Consider the following 23,169-nt stretch of genomic DNA (forward strand, 5'->3'; position numbering starts at 1 on the left):
CAAGGTAGTGTAAAACATTGTCTTGCAACATGTCTTTGACCATAGTGGTTGGTAAGGTTTTTGAACCTGTGCTTCTCTCAGATTAAGCAGAGATCCATGCACTAGCTACTGGTCGATAGAGCAGTCACCTATGCACTGCCTGGACTGACTACAAGAAAGCCTATAACTCATTGCCACACACATGGCTCCTGGAATACTTGGAAATATAGAGCATCAACAGCATGCATGGTTTGTGTATTCATATGTTCATAATATTACTATCCCAAACTTGATGTTACTACTTTATTATGGACTGACATTTTACAGTTAGACAAAAAGAAATCACTGATATAAAACAAGCAAGCACATAATGAATAAAGATATGTGATATAAGCTGCCACTGGACAAAATTTTACAAAGATTAAGTAGCACATATTTTCATATCCATATATATGCTGCAGAGCAACTTCTTAACCATCTACCTTGAATTTCTTACAGTTCAGAGCTGGAGTCAGGACACATTCATTAATATCTCTTTAGTCAGCTGTCTAATTACCACATTGTATCTCATTTGTTTACTCTGAAATATAAATACTACTATTGGTGGTTTCAGGAGGAATTACTGCATTTGGACTCTTATCACAGTGAGGTTGCCAGGTTTTGTACCATTGTGATTGCATAGTGACTAAACTATACCTGTGGGGTAAACAGTTTTTCATGTAACTCCCATTTAACTTTAAAAAAAAAAATAGCATGTTAGCTGTTTCCCTCCGCTTCCTTTCTTTATGCCAGGCCCTGACTCCAGCTCTGTACTCAACACACAGATATGATAATTATTATCAGTCTTCTCATCCCACCCTTGGAGTTGAGCTATGTCTTTAAAGGGCTAGTATAATGACTGCACTTGGTGAATGTATGTGGATAGGATGCTCTCCTCCTGAGAAGGCAGCTGAATTATTGACTTGTGTAGCTTTAAACAGCCAAAAGTATCCATGTGCCCAATAGCAAGGCAGCAATAAGAGATGTTGTCCCCTCACACAGTGCTCCATTTTGGCAAGTGCATTGTGTCCAGATGTGTGAACCACTGTCTTGTCTGTCTTTAAATGTATTTCCATGTCTGCCCCTCCCATGCTCCTTCCTCCTCCCTCCTGCTTCCTCCTCCTCCTTCACCCCCCTCCATCTCTCCCTGAGCTCCTGTCTTCCTGCAGATGGAGACAGAGTCAAGAGGAGGTCATCCACTTCAGGTAAGGATGAGGTGGAGTCAGGGCAGTCCAGCCAGTCTGCAGCCGAGGATCGTGGGTATCCGTTCTGCGGTAAGGAGCCTGGAAACATGAACTTCCAGTAGGAGTCTCCTTTGAAGAGATAGATGGAGCCTGGAGAGAAGAGAAGGACCAACATCTGACATATTTCTCAATGTTTTGCATTTGATTGTGACAGATTAAAAATCCTTATTTTATTGATAATGTCCCGCTCAGTCTGCTTTGCTGTGATCTGTTAATTTTCAAAAACACTTACATCTAAATCATAAACTACATTTTCACTGTGCAATGAACCTGTCTTATTAGAAATAGAAATGGGGCTGTCATCTCCATACCATCCACTAGCTGCTCAATTCTTCAAGTAGATAATAATAATAACAATAGACTGGTTTATTAATGCACACAGCTTTGCTAGATTCATATTCTATCGATAACCACCACTACTCTCATCTCTGCTTAACTCATTTACAGCAGTGTTTTTCTTTACCTCATGAATCTAAGTCCAGAATTTCCTCTCTTTCAGCTCTGTATTTGGTCTCCACCACCAGCTGCAGGAAGTCTCTGACTCTTTAGCTGCTAAATGCTCCCTATGTTGACCAGCTGCTTTCTGACTGAGTCTGTCAGCTGTTTGCTGCTCAGCAGTTATTGGACAGTGGGGTTGCTGCAGCTGAAAACAACACTATCAGAGTGGTGAGAGTGAACCAGAACAGTAAAGTTGTGGTGTAGACAGGTAAACAATGAGCTGAAACTCACTATAAAGCTCCATAAAGTGAGAGCTACAGCTGGTAATTTCAGTAGTTGATCACTCTTAGAGACACCTGTCAGACTACAACATTATCATTTGATATGTAATTCTAAAAATATTGATTATAGCTGCTTTAAACTAAACTAAACTAAAACTAAAGTATCCCAAATAAGAACGTAAACACACAAGCCCTTTTACGCAGTTTTTCTACTCAGTTAATGTTCAGCTGTATTTCTCAGTCGTCCCTCTCACACACAACAGATACATTCCTGTTGTAATGAATTTACCTGTCTACACAGGCTGCATCATTTATTAGTATTATATGTCCATTTATTCCATTCTGTGTGAGTCAGTGGCACTGAAGCTGCAGCTCTGCTAACATACGGCTCACACTGTGCCTCCTGTGTAGACACAAGGTTAAATTTATATGATCAATAAATCAAGTGGTAGACCTTTAATTGCAGCTTCAACGATCCTAAAGCTGACCCCAGTGTCTTTGTGTCTCTTTTTTTCTTTTACAGTATGAAAACATCACACACAGGTTCTGTACCCACCATTGCTGTCTGTGGTGATGCCACTGACTCCCTCTCTCAGCAGCTGAGTCCACGTGTCCTCTTGTTTGTCTTCCTCTGCGTCTCTCATGTTCCCCCACACAGGACCTTCCTCTGGGTCCCAGACCAGGCCCCACCTCCCTGCTGCTGCCTCCTCCTCGTGATCATCATCATCAACATCTGCTACAGCCAAGCTCACCGCCATCCCAAGAGCAGAGAGGGGCTGAGGGTAGCCATCCTGTAGGGACAGGTCCCTGAACAGCCAGAAACGGGAACCTGCAGCAAGACATGAGTTGGAAAGGTCAGTGGGTCAGTTTGTTAATTCACTCCAAATTTATCCAACACTGAGTCCATAAACTTTTATTATTTTATTATTATTCATTATTCATTCATTTATTATCTTCCAAATCATGTAAATACCTGTATAGGATATGATGTTAAAATAAAGTGACATACTGTATTATTGGACTATACCACTGATAAAGATGATGGCATTATCTGACTTTCTCTCCAGCACAGCATGAAGATGAGTCAAGTCAGGAGGTAGACCCCTCCACAGCCTCCTCACTGAAGCCCCACGACTGGACACCAACCCTGCACCATTGACTCGCCACATTGTCAGACCTGGAGGGACGAGAAAGGGGACATAATCAAAGAGAAGCAAAGGAATGGTTTAGTAAAGCCTCATGAGTCAGTTTTATGTGTATTCAGACCTTTGAAAAAGAAAATCTCTCCTCTTATCCTTGCCACAACATCAAAACTGGTGTTACAGCGATCTATGAAGGAGCTGAAGGGAGAAAACACCCAGAGAGAAAGGATAAAATCAAAGATTAACATTGAAATACAAAACCTTAGGAATTTTTCGAGTCTGTCTAAAAGCAAAAGTCAAGTGCTCATATGAATTCTGAATCAGGTTGTGCTTGCTGTGATAATTCCCTCTGATCATTCTGGACATTGAATTAATATAAGTGGTGAGGAACAAAATCCAAAAATTCAGACTTTCCCTGAAGTTAAATATGAGACTTCCACAGCTTGAGTTAGTCAGTTCTCCTCTTTGTGTTTCCCTGAACATTGTGTTCCAGTTTCCCTTTGCTGGGTGGACTGAAGCCTAATGGTGACTTCACATAAAGTTTGGAGGCAAAGTTTTGCAGCCATCCCTTCCACTGAAAGTGCATTATGTGCATTTATTTGCATTGTACAGCATGGACAGGAGAAGCAATCACAGTAAGCAAAAACTATTCATTTGTTTTTCAGTTTTATGATGGTGCCCCCTAGTTTTGCATGAATTAGACACTGAACAACAGCACGTATTAGTGTTGTTCAGGAAACTGTGCACATCACATGAAAAATAGGCATGACACCAAAACTCTAAGGATAAGGTGCTGCTGCAGCAAGGCTTGAGCCATGCCACAGACACGTGTCTCACACAGGCAGTGTGGTTGCTCTGTTAACATTAAGTAACTGTCATAAACAGGTGAGCTAAGTGGTGTGGCCTGGACTTACTGACAATACACTGATGTTACTTTAGACTGTTTAGACTTTCAGACATGTTGGGATGACTAAATGAGATTTCAATTGGACTTGAAAAATTTTGAACCTGTCCTTTAAATCTCATTGTATTTTCAAGCTGTAAACAATCCTGTAATAACGTGTAACATTTGTTAAAAGGTATGGGGAAAGCACTCAAATGAATGGCATGTTTACTAGTGAGACAAATGTATACAGAATGGCTCTAAGCTGAAAATATCTGTGATTTGAATTCATACCCATATCTGTGATGAAGGTGGTGGTGGGCTCTGTGGTGCAGTTGAGGCTCTGGGCCAAGGCGGACAGCATCAGTAGCCAGCAGCTGGCTCCTTTTACCTGAATCAAAAACAAAATCTTTTTTAACCTGATAACAATAAAGCACCTCATCTTGACAGTAGATGTTTTGTCATGATTAAACAATCATTACACAGGCAGAGAAGCTAAAGCAGAAACAGTTTGTGGTTGTGACCGCACACTCATCTCATAAGAATAATTAAGGCTCAAACCCATACAGTTGGTGGCTCAAAGGAATATACAGACACTACCATAAACACTTGTCAGTCAAACTTCTCAGTGAAATGATTATTTTGTGATCTCTCCAAATATCCTGACCTGTCTCTCAGTGATCAGTGGATTAAAAGGTGTCAGATTATGTTGTTTGGTCACTATACAACCACAGATACACTACTGGTGCCTATTAATATTAAAGAGATGTGGAGGGACTTTACCTTTCATTGATTTATAGAGGCTTTATGAATGATTAGCTACTGTTAAACTGCAGTGCTTGTGAAGAACAGCTGTGAGTCTGCATCCATATCCCACAATCAGCTGCTGTCATCAATTTTGTCACTGCTGGATTACAAAATCAAATCAAATACATGGTCATTTCAGGAGACTTCAATCAACCAAGCTTTCCTGTGTGGAGTTTGCATGTTCTAATTTGGAGAAATTAATTTTATACCCAAAGAATGCACCAAAATTGTCGATCATATTAACCAAGTGAGGTACAAAGACATTTGGAGAATCCAGAGTCAAAAGAAAGATAAAAGATATATATATGAGTTTAATGATAACACTAAGTTTCTGGCCCAGGCGTTGCCTTTTAGCATTTTAAAAACAGAATTTTCAATTTTACTAATTTCAATAAACATACATAAATCACTGTTTTGTCCATGTGTAACAGACATATGCTTGGCATGAGAAGCAAACTGGTAAAGGAGGTCACAAAAGGACATTCAGGTTTATGGATCAAAAGGCTTGCTCTTCCTGACCTCCCACAATGAACCTACCACAAGACAGGAAACAGAGACAGAGGATCTTTGTTTTTATGTTCTTGATCTTTACTGAGTCTTTACTGACCTGTTGTTAATGCCAGTGAAGATTTGTGAGGAAATGAGATGAAATTTATGTCTGCATGGATCCTTTCCTGTCACCAATAACAGCATTAGTTCATATTCTGTTTGTTTGAGGTTTGAATGTGTCATGGTTATGGACAGATGTCCTCATGTCTTTTGTTCTTTCTCTTGCCACATGTTATTTTTCTTGATTACATTTTGTTAATGTGAGTATATCTCTTCTATTTTGCAAACATAGTCGACCACAAATTGAATCAGAAGAGCAGAAGTACCCGAGAACTTGAACTTGAAATAACTTTTCGGTTATTAACTCTATTCAGCATATTTATATTTATTTATGACAATGCCATACAGAGTCTGTTCACCCTTAATTCTATTCTATTTATATTCTTTTGCTATTCTATTTATATTCTGTGTCGTTTGCTAACTGTCCTGCATGCTGCCCTGTCTTTCGTTCACAAACTGTTGTTGTACTGCCCTGTGTGATGTGTTGTTTTCTGTCTGTATTTGCTGCTGGAAATGTAATTTCCCCGAGGGAGTCATCCCAAAGGGATCAATAAAGTCCGTCTAAGTCTAAGTCTAAGTCTGTGATGACCCCCGGGGTCCTCCTGGGGTTCATTTGTACCTCTCTGCAGGTAACTGATCAGTGTGATCTGAAGGAGTGACTGCTGACTAACAACAAACTTTTAAACAGGTCTAACATATAGTTTAAGTGCACATAAAAGACTACTACAATAGAAAAGACACACAATAAAGTCTACATCCCAATACACGCACACACACACACACACACAAAGGAAAATACAATCTAAAATAATAATCACATTAACAACGACCTCAGTTTCTTATGTATACAGTGTAGAAGAGATTACAAAGTGAGTAAGTGCCAAGGTGTGCATTTCTTCTGTCTTATGTCCAGAGTTCTTTGTCATTTCAGTTCAGTTTTTATTTGTTTGAATATGACATCACTTGATATATTGGTTTGTTGGAGGACTCCTGCATACCTCATTTTCCGTAGTTTTGTGACATCTGTTGAAACAACTATCCAACAAAACTCAAGATGCAGCTAGGGCAGTTTTTCAACAAAAACACCATACATAACTGCATTGTGATTTACAGTGATTTTAAAACCAACATTAATCATTTTGTCCTACACTTCCTTAGATCTCTGACAGTTAAAAAGCAGGTGTTCAATGGTTTCGTCCTCATCACAGTCATCAACAGGGCCCTTTTTAGTTGTTACAAAGCAGCTCCATTTGACGACTGCTCGGACTGCCAGTCTGTCGACAGAAACCAACTACACAACGTCTTGCATACTTTCGGTGAGGTTTTTACTAAGACTTTACTTGATACACACCTGGGAGTTGGAGGGATCTAGGATTTTGAAGGGGAAAATACCACCATACTAGTTCTGGCTAATTCTGGAGTAGATGTTTTTGCTGGACATTTTGACCCAATCAAGTTAAAGCGTGCAGCTTTAGTAATGAAGTCACTGTACAAGAGTTTATAGTAAGGCACAGAGCTCCACACTGCTTTTTGCCTCCATCTTTCCTGTTTTTGTAAAGTAGTGATCTTTGTGTGACTTCTCTTGTAGTTCCCCATACAAAGTTCACAGCTAGTTTATTTATTCTCTTCATTGTTGTGTCTTTTGGGGGGGAATGGTTGCTAAAAACAATCATTTCAACAGAATAAAAGTCTTTATTATTAAAATTCTGCTTTTATAACTAAGTGATTTATTCCCCCATTTCTGTAGTTCTTCTTTAAGTTCACTTTCCTTGCTATCCCAGTTTTTCTTATAACAGTTTTTATGAGTTATTTGTACACTGAGGATCTTCATATTCTCTCTCTCCTGTATGCTGATCGCATGTGTCGTCTCTTCCAATCCAAACTCCTATTTTGTTATGGTTAAGTTTTGCTCCAGATACTTCTTCATATAACTGAAGATGTTCATTTATTATATTTTGTTCATTCTGGTTTTTAATTATAGCAGTGACATCATCTGCATATGCCAGAACTACCACCATCTTCCCACTACTGGATTTAATGCCACTCAGCCTGTGATCATGTTTAATTCTTTTCAATTATGGATTAATTGCTAAAACATACAAAGCAGCAGATAAAGGGCAGCCTTGTTTGACTCCTCTTTTGATTTGAAATGATTTGGTTAAGACTCACATTTCACATTTCACAAGATTCACATTTATCTGAACTTGTGAATGTGCGTATAACAACTTAATAACATTAATAAAATCCTGTTTAAACCCATAAGCTTTTAAAACGTCCCACAGATATTCCCTTGAAATAAAATGAAAAGTTTTCTTTTGGTCCAGTCCTATGATGAAGAATTCATCTGCACAGTCACTGTTTTTTTTTTTTTATCTCTTTGTACTCCTAAGTTATCCCACATCAGCCGTTTGCTCTTTTTTCTATTATGTTTTCAAGGGCATCATTTAATTGATTCATTACTATTTTAGTGAAAATTTTATAATCATCATCCATCAGTGTAATGTGTCTCCAGCTGTCTATGTCATGAATATTTCCGTTCTTATAAATGAGGGATATAACTCCATAGTAAAAGGAGCTGTGTTCATCTGTTTGGATGCCAGTGTTAAATACTGAGGTTAGCAAATCTGTGATCTGGATTTTTTTTCTATCGAGACACTACCCGTTAGAGGTGACCATTGTCTTTTGCATTCATCACTCACATATTTTTCAGCTTCTTCTCTGGCTGTAGTCTATTTTGCTGCTCTAGGCCTGGATGTCTGGTGTTCCTGGTTCTTCACTTGCTCTTCACATCCTTCACCTCTACACAGCACATGCCACTGTCTTTACTAATTACTACACTCCATGTTGTAAACATATAATTTGGTCTAATTAAATGTGATTTGTTGATCATTATCATTATTATCATGGTTGTTTGAGCCAGGTTATAGCAAACCTGGCTTTATTTTGGAGGTTTTAGAAGGTTGTCATGTCGTTTGGCCAACACTGGTCCCTTTGTATTTATGTCTTTATACAAGTGGTGTCATTTGAATCTTCTACAGACAAAATAGTCTGACCATGATGGCCACAAAGCAGTCTTGCTAAGTATTTATTAGGCTCTACATAAATAAATGATCTGCTTGTGAGTTAATACCACCTCTAATGAAATCTGAATCCTTTGAATCTTTACAATGCCAGGCTTTCACATGAGCATCTGAGCATAATTTGCAGGATGAGACTGACTGTGACTGTACTTCCTCAGTATCACACCAGAGGTCACTCCAGGTCATTGGTTCACAGCTGTCTTCATAATAGCTAGCGCGATCAAAATGAAGTCTGTGATCATGCTGTCAATCTGGGGTCTGGTTTTTGCAGTATATGTATTTCTCTTTCATGTAATGAAAAAAGGAGGTGCACACTAAATTCTCCCAGTGGACATTCTGGCTTCTCAAACATAGGTGTGAGAAAGGTTTTACCATATAGCTGGGTGATGTGCTCCAGATCATGGGCTCCCAGGCGGTAGTCGAGGGGGTCTCCAGCAGGACCCTGGTAGTATGGTCTCATCACTGAGTGACGGGATGATGAGTGAGCTAGCCCTAGAGCATGTCCAAACTCATGGACCAGTACTGTGAACAGGTCAGTACCCTCAGAGGCTGGGAAGAGGGGAGAGAGGAGGAGAAAGAATCAGCTGGAGGGGGGTGGGGGGTGGGGGTCGTTGGAGGAACATCGAAATGTGTGGTGGTGATTATTCTTATCTTTTACTTTTGACAGGGGGTGAGAGCCCTGTAAGCAGCTACAGGTGGTAATGTCCATTACACATCACAAGATGGAGCTGACAATGGAGCAAACAATATACAACTGTTACTACTACTAAATCTTGTAGCTAAGGGGGACTAAATAATGCTTGACTTCAAAAGTGCCATCACAGAAGATGTTGGTGTAGGTTCTTTCCACCAGGAGCATGAACATACTCAGAAAATGTCTTTGGTCTTTGTAAAATACTACACTCTGCTGCTCATTGACATGTGCATGTTTTCAGCCAACTCTGTCCCTTTTATGTGAAAGCGCTCATGGATAGTTTGGGAAAACCTGGGTTGATTTACCGAGTTGATAACCACTGTCATATGACCATTTTTTGTGATTGTGGTTGTTAGGCAAAATTATATCGTTAGAAACTGATTATTAGCCAAGTTCTGCAGCCTCCTCAGCAGTGACAGCCATGGCCAGAGGAATTATATTTTTGGGTTGTTACTTCTGGCCCACTTGTGTAAGTGCACTGTCCACAACAGTTCACACATACATACTCGCACAAGCTGTGTCTGTGTCTATGTGGGAGTTATCGTTGCTCCCCAACAGTGTGGGACATACAGGAGGGCTGCTGTTAACTGTTGTAGTGAAATAACATAGGACATGTGAGGACTGTCTGTCTGTCCTGACAGAGACCTAGGTTACTGTGTGTAGACATTGTACGGCACAGGAGCTCATGAACACGATATCTCAGGAATGCCTTGAGGGAATTTCTTCAAATTCAGCACAAACATTCACTCAGACTGAAGGATGAACCAAATAGGTTTTGGTGGTCAAAGGTCAAAGGCCAAGGTTACTGTGAGCTCATAAAACACATTTTACACATACACTAATTATGACAAAATGTAACACAAATGTCTGTAAGGGTAAAAAGATGATGTGACAACATTTCCAAAGGAATGCAGGTTAATTGATGACCATAAATTTCCTGTAGGTGTGAATGCCAGCTAGAATAGGCTCCAGCCCCCCCATGATCCTTACAGATAAGCAATATAGATAATGAATGAATGGATGACAACTACACTTTTCTGGTTTTCTATTCAATGCTATAACTGAGGAACAGAGGGACTGACCACACTTCCTGAAACTTTATTGGTTGGCAAAGTCATACAACCACCGGGTTGTATGACCAGGTGGTGATTCTAGTTGACTCTAATTCATACAGTGCCTTGTGCTAATGAAGCCAGATAACCTAAAGTGAGCCAGACTGCACTCAATGAGCACTTTATTAGGAATCCCACACTAACACTGGTTAGGTCCTCTCTTTGCTGTGGATTCCTCCAGATGTTGGAAACTTTCCTCTGAGATTCTCCTCCACGATGACATGATTTATCACATCATTTCTGCTGGTATTCATCTTCTGCACTTAAGAACCATAGATAAGCAAAGTTTGTGCATTCTTTGTCCTATATATTAGACCTGTTTAAAAGTTTGTTGTTAGTCAGCAGTCACTAATGTTTGCATTTGAGGGACCTTACATTTTTTCTTTGTCTTGTGATTCTATCCAACTTTTTTTTCTCCTTTTTTCAGGAAGCATGTGCTGTCTTCTCCACACTGACATGATTCAGGATGCAAAGCCCACAACTTTGTAGAGTATTTAGAGCATTTCAAAACCAATAGTGAGCCCATATTTTCTCTATATTGTAACTTTATCTGGTGCCTGAACAGATCCTTCAGCTGCCACCTCCAATCTAACCAAACCTAACCCTAACCCTAACCCTAACCAAAAAAGATGCAAATATTAATTTCCAGGTTGGCACAATGCTTTTCAGGATATTGTACTACATCTCTCAATTTACATGTTACAAGCAAGACTGGAAATCCAAAAAGAGCTTTTCAGGGATGCATGTGAACCTGAAGTTGTAATAATTTCAGGGGGGTCAGAGGTTCACCTGGCTGTCTGAAGGCCCACTCCTCCTCTGCATCCAAGTGAACTCCTCCTGCCCGAGCAGGGTCTGATGGGAAGAAAGCATGGCCAACTGCACCGCCTGCCCCATCAAAGGGATAGCCATCGCCGTGGTAACCGTGGAGGAAATCCACCTGCAGGTCAGCTGCCTCAGTATTGCTCACCTGGGGACAGAGGGCAACAGAAGAGAGTGACTTGGTGATTTTAATGGCAAATTTGGCCAAATATATAGCAGAGGACAGAAAGTGTGGACACTCTCTAGCCTTAAACCCTGGAGGAATCTGATCAACCATCTGTCCTTTACATCATTAATGCAACATTAGTCAAATACACTAACCTCATGGAATTCCAGGGGCGTTGGTTCCGCCCACACTCTTAAAGCATAGAAGACCAGTGAGCGAATTGTTTCCCGGGACAGATGGGATGAGGATGGATATGAATGCAACCTGAGAATGTAAGAGTGTGTGTTTGTGTACAAGAGAGACAGTGGGAGAGATGTTAACCTATTCCAGATGGCACGAAGCAAAGATACATCTGTAAGCCATGATATTTAATATCTCACAGTTACTAAAAATGGTAAATACTTATGTTTGCTCCAGTTTAGCAGACCATAATCTGGTCTAGATAATCAGAGAGTAATCTTGCCCCACCTCCAGTTGATGTTCCTGCGTGTCCACATGGATATAGCCCTTTTCCTCCTCCTTCTCATGCTTCTTCTTTCTTGGTTGGACAGTGGTTTGTATGGTTCCTCCTGGTCAGGCAGGGAGCAGCGTGGACTGTTCATCAACGCTATCGTGTCCTCATCTGAATTATCACATCACAGCACAGACGAGTCAGAGGAGGCTCAGTGAGTCATATACAACACTAGATTCAACATGAAGTAGCCTAAACATCAGTCGTTGTCTGTAATCCTCACCTACAACTCCTGTGTCTCTGAGGCCCGCAAATCTCTGCATGGCTCTGACAGCATTAGTTACAGCTGTCCAGGCCTGTAGCTGCCCAGTGGAGGGGTCTGAGGGTGGAAGGTAGCCATACTTCATCAACCAATCCTATGAGAGGGACAGATAATCATCTTAATAGGGTGTTCTTTGTTTCTTTCAGTCACGTAGTTGAGTTGATGTAGACTCAGCGATGTAAGAGGTCAATAAATTGCAACAAGCAACTAAATCAAATACTTAAATATGACTTTAAAATAATTCAAAGTTTCCTTCCCTCAAACCGGCAATTCAAACTGGATATTAACAATAAAATCAGTTTCGATTTTCTGTTTGTCACTTTTTATTGGATATAGTTCCTAAAGTGGAAGCAGTGACACCAGTTTGAGCCTGAAGCCTGTGGTCAAGACGTTTGACTGAGGTGCTTTAAGATTTAAGATATAAGAAAACATTTATCAATTACAGTATCATAATGAGGTGGTTTGTATTGACAGCCACTTTCCACTGCACCACACAGAGGAAAGACAGAGAAATTTACTTTTTTTTTTCTTTTCTTTTTTTTAAACTGGGACTGACTTTTTTATAGGAAATGATAATAGGAGGGATTTTATCTGAATATTTCGAAACTGACAGTAGAGTAAGTCTTCACTGTTGCAACCACAACATTTTTTAAACATTTCTGCAACCTGAAGCCCAAATGGCTGCTGGGGAGGTAGACCAGGTCATCCACTAATCACAGGGTCACAGATTTGATTCCATTGCTGCTGCTGTCAAAGAGGTTTGCCATCAGATGTAATTATGTACAATAAGCCCTGTTTGATGTCTCTCAGGACCTGTAACATCTCCAACAGCCCTAAGGAAGTGTTAAGCCTAGAGATGGGTTGTGTTTTGACCTGTACATGGATGGAATTCTTTCTAATTAACTGATCCAGCACCAGTCTCTGGTGGAGAGAGGGTAATTCAAATATTACTGTTACTAATGCATTTCATACTTTGTATGTCTTAGAAGCTGATGTTTTGATTTTACCACCAGTTGGCTGCTCTCATCTTCAGTGGGTACCACTTGTGCAGACGTGGGTGTCGGGGTTACACCAGCATTAGAGGGTGTCAGCATCCATCCATTACTCAGGCAGACGAAAATAATCCACATCCTCATCTTGGCTACATGTTTTTGTGTGAAATAACTCTTAACAGAAATCTTCAGTGCCCTCAGTTCAGGTAAGTCCACTGGAGTCTGAGATGACTTTTCATCCCTGCCCTGCAACAAAACAATTTAAAAACATTAAACATTAAAAACGTCAGGCCCTCCTTCTTATATCTGGTGATTTCAATCATGCCTCTCCGTCCTCCACTCTGCCCACTTTCACACAGTATGTCACATGCCACACCAGAGACAATACAACCTTGGATCTGTTTTATGCCAACATCAAGGAGGCATATAACTCATCACCCCTCCCTCCCCTGGGAAGATCTGACCACAATCTGGTTCATCTCCTGCCTGTGTACAGGACCCTTGTACACAGGCAACCAGCTGTCACCCACACAGTGAAAAGCTGGTCCACCGAGACTGAAGAGGCTGTGAAGGACTGTTCTGAGACAACTGTGTGGACCGAGCTCAGTGACTCTCATGGGAGGACATTGACAGTCTAACAGACTGCATAACGGACTACATTAACTTCTGTGTCCTGTACCCACCAGGACTGTACGGTGTTTCTCAAACAACAAACCCTGGATTAATCCTGACATAAAGGCTCTCCTCAAGGAGAAAAAGAGGGCCTTTAGGTCAGGAAATAAGGAGGAGCTGCAGGCTGTGCAGAAGGAGCTGAGGAGGAAGATCAGGGAGGGGAAGAACAGCTACAGGAGGAAGATGGAGGACCAGCTGCAGCAGAATGACATCAGTGGAGTATGGAGAGGCCTGAAAACCATCTCAGGACACAGGGAACCAGACCACAAGACTGTGGGGACTCAGGAGTGGGTGAATGACCTGAATCTGTTTTTCAATAGATTTGATCAGTCACCTGCCCCTCCCCCTGCTTAGTCATCCCTGCTGCAACTCCCCTCGTTTGCTCCTCCCACACCCCTGGAGAGTCCCACAGCTGTGGAAGACATCCTGTGTGGTACCGGTGCCGAAGACGCAGCACCCCAAGGACTTCAACAGCTACAGGCCAGTGGCACTGACATCCCACCTAATGAAGACCCTGAAGATTCTCGCCCATCTCCGGCCCTTGGTGAGACAGTCAATGGACCCGCTGCAGTTTGCCTACCAACCTGGTATTGGGGTGGATGATGCAGTCATCTACCTTCTCCACAGAGCTCTCTCTCATCTGGACAAACCTGGGAGCACTGTGAGAATCATGTTCATTGATTTCTCCAGTGCTTTTAACACCATACAGCCCATGCTCTTGAGGAACAAGCTGGAACTCATGGGGGTGGACCAGCATCTCGCATTCTGGATACTGGATTACCTCACCAACCGACCGCAGTATGTGTATCTGACATGGTGGTCTGCAGCACGGGGCCCCGCAGGGAACAGTCCTGGCTCCATTCCTCTTCACCCTCTACACTGCAGACTTCCAGTACAACTCACCTCACTGCCACCTGCAAAAGTTCCCTGACGACTCAGCAGTCATCGGCCTCATCACAAATGAGGATGACAAGGAGTACAGAGAACTGATGCAGGACTTTGTGGACTGGTGCCTGCAGAACTGCCTCCAGATCAATGCTGGGAAGACCAAAGAACTGGTGGTGGATTTCCGCAGGAGCAGACACTCCCCCCCAACACCAGTGAACATCCAGGGAAGAGACATTGAGATGGTGACATCTTATAAGTACCTGGGTGCTCAGCTGAACAATAGACTGGACTGGACAGACAACACCACTGCACTTTATAGAAGGGTCAGAGTAGACTCTATCTGCTGAGGAGACTCAGGTCCTTTGGAGTGCAGGGGGCACTCCTCAGGACTTTTTATGACACTGTCATGGCATCAGCCATTTTCTATGGAGTGGTCTGCTGGGGCAGCAGCATCTCAACAGTGGACAGGAAGAGACTGGACAAGCTGATCAAGAAAGCCAGCTCTGTCCTGGGGTGCCCCCTTAACCCCATGGAGGTGGTGGGTGAGAGGAGGGTGAAAGCAAAGCTATCATCCCTGATAGACAATGAGCTCCACCCCATGCAGGACAGTCTGACAGCACTGAGCAGCTCCTTCAGCAATAGGCTACTTCACCCAAAGTGTGTGAAGGAGAGGTATTGCAGGTCTTTCCTTCCTGCTGCTGTCAGACTCTACAACCAGCACTGCTCTTAGTTCACCACATACTCACATGGACCATTTTCACTAGGTTTTTCTGCACTTTAATTAATCCATCCTAACCCAAAACAGCTGCTATCAGTCGTAGCATTGTGTGCAATGCCATTTTCAAATGTGCAATATCTGTATTTAGTTCATTTTCTGTCTCTATATAAAGTCCTGTGATTATTGCTCTTCTGTTAATATTTTTTCTATTACATTCTCATGTTTATACTGTTGTGCAGATTTTTTATAGACTTATCTTGTTTTTTATCTTGCTTTTACTCGTATTTATGTTTTTTTCATCTTTTCAATCACTTATCCTGCTGCAACAATGTCAATTTCCCCACTGTGGGACTAATAAAGGATTATCTTATCTTATCTTATCTTATCATGAAATGTAACAAACAATTTCAGTTTACTCTGTTAAAACAGAAAAATATTAAATTACCGCATCATTACTGCTGTGATTTTTAGCATTAAAGTTAGCATCCTGGACCTCTTTTCCATACAAAACAAGAGGTTCGAGGTTGATAACTTTGTCCAAAGCTTTCAGCTATAGCTCATGGTCTTTAATTAGCAGATGGCGATCAATAGTTCATCATAGTTCATCTTTGCAACAATGTATTACATCCAGTAGTTAGATTTTCTTGTTGAGCAACCTCTTGTGGCTGTTGTAATAACAGTTAGTTAAATTATGATTAATCATCCAGCCACTAGATTGGACATCATGCATTGCTGACTATATTTCAGTTACATTTCATACTATTACTGTGACAATTTAAAATAAGATAATCCCCTATTAGTCCCAGAGCAGGGAAATTTACATTGTTACAGCAGGAGCAGTGATTGTAAAAAGTAGAATAGGGCAGAAATATAAGTAAATGCCAAGCAAGATATAAACAAGACAATATTATAAAAAAAAATATAAGCAAGAAAACAGCATACACAGGACAATGTAATAAAATTATAAACAAAAGAACAATACACACAGGACTATATACATAGAAACAGATTGAAATGTATACTGATATTGCACAGAGTGAGTGACTGATAAGCAGCTGTTTCATCAGTGGATTAAAGTGCAGTTAGTTGTTCTTGAAAATCTTTCATCTGCAGTATCTGTTTTGGCTCTGAATCAACTGCTTCATGTTATTAGAATGTAGAATGCAGTTTTTGTAACAAAAACAAAATTATATGCAGATTAGTTCCATTATGAAAGCAACAGTTAGTGTCTTTTATATTTTGTAGAGCTCAAGTACAGCACATGATAGAAAGGCCTACAGGATAGTGGAGCAAATACCACCTGAGTCAAATGAGGATGATGCTAATGGCAGTGATGATGAATGGCTGCCAGAACAAGAAGTATTGACAAATGCTAGCAGTAGTGACAGAGGAGCTGAGGATGCTGAGAATCTAAGGAGTCAGGAGCAAGGTTCAGTGTTTTTAGATTGCACTGAACAGTATTAAAATATGAGAACACATTAGTTTAACATTATTAGAAATTCATATTATTTTATATTTTTAACATAATATACTTTTCTATTGATTGGTTTGTTAAATACATAGCTCTTCATTTGAAAACTCAAACACATGTAGTCCACATGTCCACAGTTTTTTCATGCCTAAAGAAGAATAAAAACACAGATCATGACCGGTGGACCTATCTGGTGTACTGAAATTTGGTCTAAGGAGAAAAAAACGAACATTATAATTCATTCACCATCAATATATGTACATACAGTACACGTTATGTTTTCATTTCATGCAAAAGTATGCCTCTACTCCTCTATATTTCACAGAGAAATAGTGTCCTTTGAATGCAGCACTTTTACTTATAATGAGGTATTTTTAGAATGTGGTACCTCTACTTTTATTTCAGTGAAGGATCAGAACGCTTCATTACTGCAAGCCAACACACTAAGCAGCTAGTCTTGTCATTGTTAGACCCTGCTGCAGGATAATCCCTTTTACCCATATTCTCACCCTCTTTCTAGGCTTATGTTATTTGCCAAGATCACCTACCTTTCATTCACAAAGAGACAGAAAATGTGTTTTTCAGGAGGTTCTTCTCCCCAGTGTCTACACTAACATTAGAGAAATACGGTGGCCCTGAAGGTCAGCGCACAACGACAAGTCAGAAAGCACAATGACACTTCACAAAACACGACGACATTTCACAAAACACTACAACATTTCACAGAACACAACGACATTTCACAAACACTACATTCAAAACACTACATCATTTCACAAAACACCATATTTCACAAAACACGACATTTCACAAAACACAACAACATTTCACAAAACAGAAAAGGGTAGGAACAATAGCTCTTCTTTGTGATTGGACAGAATCCCTGTCAATTCAGAGTTTATCCAGTGATGTGTTCACGGTCGGTGGGTGATAGAATTGAGCGTAAGGGCAGCTTTCTCTCTGAAGCATGTAGTGCGCAGCACCCAGGCTGCTTATAATATCAATGTTAAGTTGATTATTAGCTAACAAAGCAGCACAAGTTGCAGTAACTACATTAATTATATAGCCATTTATTAGTCATTATAATGATAGTGTAAATCAGGCTGGAAACTGGGCAACATCACTGTACTTGTGCGGCTATATCTAACTAAACGGCTGCAACTGGTACACAGGGAGAGAGAAAGAGAGAGACGCACGTGAAAAAACTGGCCTTTGGGGGACACCGACTGTTATATTTAGGTTCTATTTATATTATGTCAATGGGTTAACAGGACATAATATGAAGGCCAGTTTCCCGTGCACACACCCTCTCTCTCTCTCTCTCTCTCTCTCTCTCTCTCTCCAGCTGCAGCAGTTTAGCGAGGTATAGAGACAGATAAAGTGTGAGAAAGCCAGTCTGTTGTAATCGCTCTCTGTATAGACTATGAACTTATCTCGTGCGCACAAATTAATCAAAACATAGGAATGTCATAAAATGTACCCTCATTGTATAGCCTATACACTAATTATCTCTCTCTATGATCATTCTGTCGATCCTTATGCTCAATTCTATCACCCACTGGCCGTGAACACATCACTGGATAAACTGAATTGACAGGGATTCTGTCCAGTCACAAAGAAGAGCTATTGTGCCTGCCCTTTCTGTTTTGTGAAATGTTGTTGTGTTTTATGAAATGTTGTAGTGTTTTGTGAAATGTTATGTTTTGTGAAATGTTGTAGTGTTTTGTGACTTGTTGTGCATTGACCTTCAGGGCCACCGTAAAGAAAGCACTAATAAATCTAATATGATCAGATGACTGAGCAGCTCTTCATTTTCAACATTAAAAAAAAACATTACACCCAATGCCACAGCAGCATGAATGTGCTAAAGCAGTCAGTGAAACATCCATACTGTATTCCCACAGGGGAAACAATCTCCTCAATGTAATCAGAGGATGGGCAGAATTACCATAAAATACTATGGGAGGTCACCACTGACTGCTGCACGGGACACTGCTGGATGTAAGTGTGTGAGTGTCAGTAAGAAGATGCTTCATTTAATTAAGTTAGAGTGTATACCATTTCAGTTAAAGGGATTAGGGGGTTGGAGGATGAGGGTAGTATCAAAGTAATGAGATTACTTGATATAGATATAGATCACTTATTTTTGACCACTTAGGGGCAGAAAAACCTATAACCATGCAACATTTGGTCAAGTTTCTGTCCAAATGTAAGGCCAATATCCTTTTAACTATTTTGGTCTTTGCCAACTCCTGAGGGAAATTTGAGGAAAAGACAAATAAATAAAAGGAATCAGAATTTCCCCACTGGATCTTAAAGCTTGTCAGTGTAGATGAAGCTTTGAAAATAAATCTAATGATCTTCATGTCATGCGAAATACAGGCAACATAACTGAACAGTCTGCAGAATAATTTAATTTACTAGATTTTGTTTCTGGTGTTTGGTCAAAATCTTCATGACCAAACTCATGAGCTCAGTATTGATAAAATCCTGACTTTGACCCTGCACAGATTGTAACACTTTTACTTTCCCTTTTTACCTTGTGACTAAATAGCTTTACAGTAGCCCAGCCACTGCACCACTGTTTGCAGCTGTGCAGGCATTTTGATTATACTGGCCCTGACACATGCAACATTGTCACTCTGGCACAGGTCTTAAACATCACACCTTTTACTACTACACACATATATCAGATGAACTTGGGACCTAAAATGCAGAACCGATACAAACTTGGCATTAAACAAGTAGAGCAAGTGAGTTAAATATTTAAAATTAGGAGTTTTCATGCTCACCTTCCTCCTCTTCCTTTGTGGCCGTTCTCCCTCTCTTTCTCTTTTTATCTGACACTATAGAAACAGATGGGTCCTTTCTCTTCTCGCGCTTCTTGCCTTAAAGCCCAGCTCTTAACCCCAGCCCCCACCCTCTACCCCACCCACTGCCACAATGCCATGACAAATGTAGGCCATGTTTGCAGAAATAGCTTCTACCTCAGTTTCTCACTTTGTGTCACTCTTTTTCCATCTAGTAGCTCCACATCCACAGCACGTATTAAACATATCTGAAAATAAATGCTTTTATTTTATAGGATTCTTCTGTTCTAAAATTAAAATAATTAGTCCTGACACTGTATTTTCTGAGGCTGAAATCCTGTGTTTGACCCAGGGAGGATTAGTGGGTAAGGGTTTAAATTCTGTGTGTGCATGCGTCTTTGCTCTTTGCATGTGTGTAACGTCTACATGTTCATGTGTATCTTCTCTGTTGGCATCAATCCTCTTAACACGAGGATTAAAAAAAACTAAAATGAAGATGGACAGATTTGTCTCTGTGTTTCCTTTTTTGTTGAATTCTTTCTTTTTTTTTCTCTTTTTTTAAGCCACTGAACCAACTGTTGGGGTCGAGATGGCCAACATAAATATCCTTCTATTAAACTCTCTCGATAACAAAAGACATTCAGCCCAATAAATGCCCAATAAAAGTTAAAAAGCAGAGAACATAAACTGGAATCAGCTGTTGGAAAGCTTCACAGGAGTATAATATAAGTGTATGTTGTACTAGTTTATATTTTACATAATGCTACAGGCCGATTCATGTCAATACTAATATCATTTCTTTCTTTGTTGAGTCCTGTTCCTATTAGCCACTGCAGTGTCCCAATGGGATCATTAAATTCCATCTAATCTGCTCTTTGTCTCCTGAGGGGCAATAGCTGATAGTAAAAGCACATTTAGGACTGATGTGATGTTTTTGCAGGAAACCCGAGTCCTCTGATCTGCTCCCGTAGCAGAACAGGCAGATCCAGTGACTGACGGATGGTCCTCACAAAACCTACTCTGAGCCGGTCGCATCTGTAGGCATTGTTTTTCTTCAGTGTAAATTTACTTTATTGTGAAATGTTTAACTTGGCACATGATCTGTATTATCTCTCTTCAAACTGAACAAATCTCATCACTCCCTGAATAGATTGGTAGAAATGTATTAGTTCTTTGTACATTTTGAAGTTACTATTTTTGTATTAGTTCTTTGTACATTTTGACGTTACTATTTTTTTTTACTTTATAGCCCAAACATTTTAGCATGTATGATTCATTTGAGTGGAATCTGTGATCAGTGGGTTTGCTCACTGCAATGCATTCATTTGAGATACAATGCTTAACCAAGTAGATGGTTAAACTGGGTGCTTGGAGTAGAGTAATGGAATAGCGAGGCAATCACTGCAGACCCTTTCTGTTCCTAATGAGACTTCTCCACTTCTGATCTGGCAGTTTGACCCACTTTGTGCAAACTGCTCATGTTCTCATGATACCAATAATACAGCAGTAGTAATGATACTAGTGATAATTTAAGTATTAATTGCAAAAGTAGTTTCTGTTTGGACTGGACTTTGCACTGGTCCTTTGAGTTTTCGTGGTCAAAATCTTTACTTATGGAGGAAGCTGCAAAGTCTTTGCCAGTCTATTTTGCTGTGTCCTTTAAATCTGTGTAGCTGTTTGTATACACTAGCTCATGCTTTAATGTATTAACTTTCTGAGCATTAGCTGAAAACTTTTGTGTTGTGAGGGTGACTGAGCATTTGTGCCAAAAGCATTCTGTACAATAACCTGCTTATTTAGCCCTGTTATGCATTTAAATACTGTTTGTCTCAATAATTTCAGTATTCTCTGACATTATACTGCTCTGCGCCACACCTAGCTGGTTCAACGTTTGTTGCCCCAACATCAACTGTCAGATGAACAAAACAACTGCTGGAGAAGCTCCAGTCAAACATAAAGTGTGCACAAATGAGGTTTACACCCAGCAAATCCAGAAGCATTTCCATTGTTAAAGGTAAACTTACAGACCAGAGATTCCACATAATCTACACACCCATTCGATGGTGTATAATTGTATAATTGTCTGTTGAGCTTGGAGCAGTGGTACAATACAAGTCTTAAAGGCACAGTGTTAAAATTAAGGAAGAAACCATCACAGGTCTTGACTTCCACATTGCCTCAGCAATATTGGCTTGTATGGGAATGGTGCACTGGAACTTCCTGTCTCTAGCCTCACTGAAGAATACAAGTACACCAAGATGAGATGATGGGATATGAGCAACCTGGAGAAAGTGGATCCATCTGATTCTGTAGAGCAAGCAAAAACTGCTTTCAGGCATGGACACACTGTTGGTCAAAGGCAACATGGGAGAGGCGGTTTTGGTCTCATGACAAGTCATCCCACTTGGCACAATGCATCATCAGCACAGTGGCAAGAGCTGGTAATTGCTAAGGTCCACCAACATGAGGAGGCAATATGAAGTGCATGGGTGATCTCACAGGACAAACAGGGCCAATGGACAACAATGGAAAACCTGGAGCACCACAAACTAAACTGGAAGGATCCATGGATGGAAGGGGGAAAAAATTTGCTTCATCATCAGAACCACCTATGACGTTCTTCCCACTCCCAAGAACTTGTACCAGTGGACTGGAAGAGATCCGTCATGTCTGCTATGCAATAACTGGCTCTGGGCCATATCCTTACTGAAACCTGCTTTTCCCAAGGCCCCTATACCTGGAGACACAATCAGCATGTCTCCTGCCAACTGTTGCCAACGCCCCATCTCCCCAAACAATTGGCACCTTTGCCTTCATACCAGCAGGAAAACTATCAAAGCTTCCGGGATGGATTTAGCTCATCTTTCCACAAGAGATCATGACAACAAATTTCAGACCAGACCTGGTCTTGTGGCTTATGTCTCAAAGGCTAGGGGCCCTGAGTACCAACACTGAAAGTGGGTTGCAGAGGTTTTGTGGCCAATAATCTCTCAAGAAATCAAGGGAGTGCTGACTATTGTTAGGAATAGTTACGAGGTCCTATAGGCTCAACTGTCAATTTTAAACCATTTTGTTTTTGAACTCCAGCAGGATATCCTTTCATTTCAGTTCAGTTTTGTAGCGCAATTCAATTAAATTGACTCTGAAGATAAGGAGAAATCCTTGGTTCTTTAGCAGCCACAGCAAAGCAGTCTTTCAGTAAACCAAACTGTTACAGTTGATTCAGAAGGTGGAATGGCATTTAAAAAAGGGGGGTGAGTTCACAAGTTTATAAAAGGAGTTATGATTTTTTTTTTCTACCACACTACAATCACATACAACCAACACAGAGTGATTTTAATGTGTTTTCAGAATTATTATTTGAGATTATTATTTTTAGTTTTGAATCATTATTTTTCTATGTATCTATTTACTGTAATTTATTGTGTGTGTGTTACATAAACCCACTGTACACTACCTGTCCAGTACCAAACAGCAAACAAACAACATTTAACAGATAAAGAGTCACATATTTATAGATATTAAACATATCTGTAGAGACTAGAGGACCAA

At 40.5% G+C, this 23,169-nt stretch overlaps 1 protein-coding gene across 1 annotated transcript; it reads right to left on the reverse strand.

Annotated features, from left to right (window-relative positions):
* Nucleotides 1-268: 268 nt before the first annotated feature.
* On the reverse strand, nt 269-13,300 carry mmp17b (matrix metallopeptidase 17b). Its single transcript, XM_018664464.2, has 11 exons — nt 13,074-13,300; nt 12,028-12,160; nt 11,762-11,915; nt 11,449-11,557; nt 11,098-11,275; nt 8,875-9,051; nt 4,301-4,397; nt 3,248-3,321; nt 3,009-3,158; nt 2,538-2,810; nt 269-1,352 (listed from the first exon to the last, which is right to left on the reverse strand). Exons 1-11 carry the CDS (start codon nt 13,200-13,202, stop codon nt 952-954), a joined length of 1,875 nt encoding a protein of 624 aa, XP_018519980.1. The 5' UTR covers nt 13,203-13,300; the 3' UTR covers nt 269-951.
* Nucleotides 13,301-23,169: the final 9,869 nt, after the last annotated feature.

This window comes from Lates calcarifer, unplaced genomic scaffold (genome assembly GCF_001640805.2).
Source record: "Lates calcarifer isolate ASB-BC8 unplaced genomic scaffold, TLL_Latcal_v3 _unitig_5673_quiver_385, whole genome shotgun sequence".
Taxonomy (NCBI): Eukaryota; Metazoa; Chordata; class Actinopteri; family Centropomidae; genus Lates; species Lates calcarifer.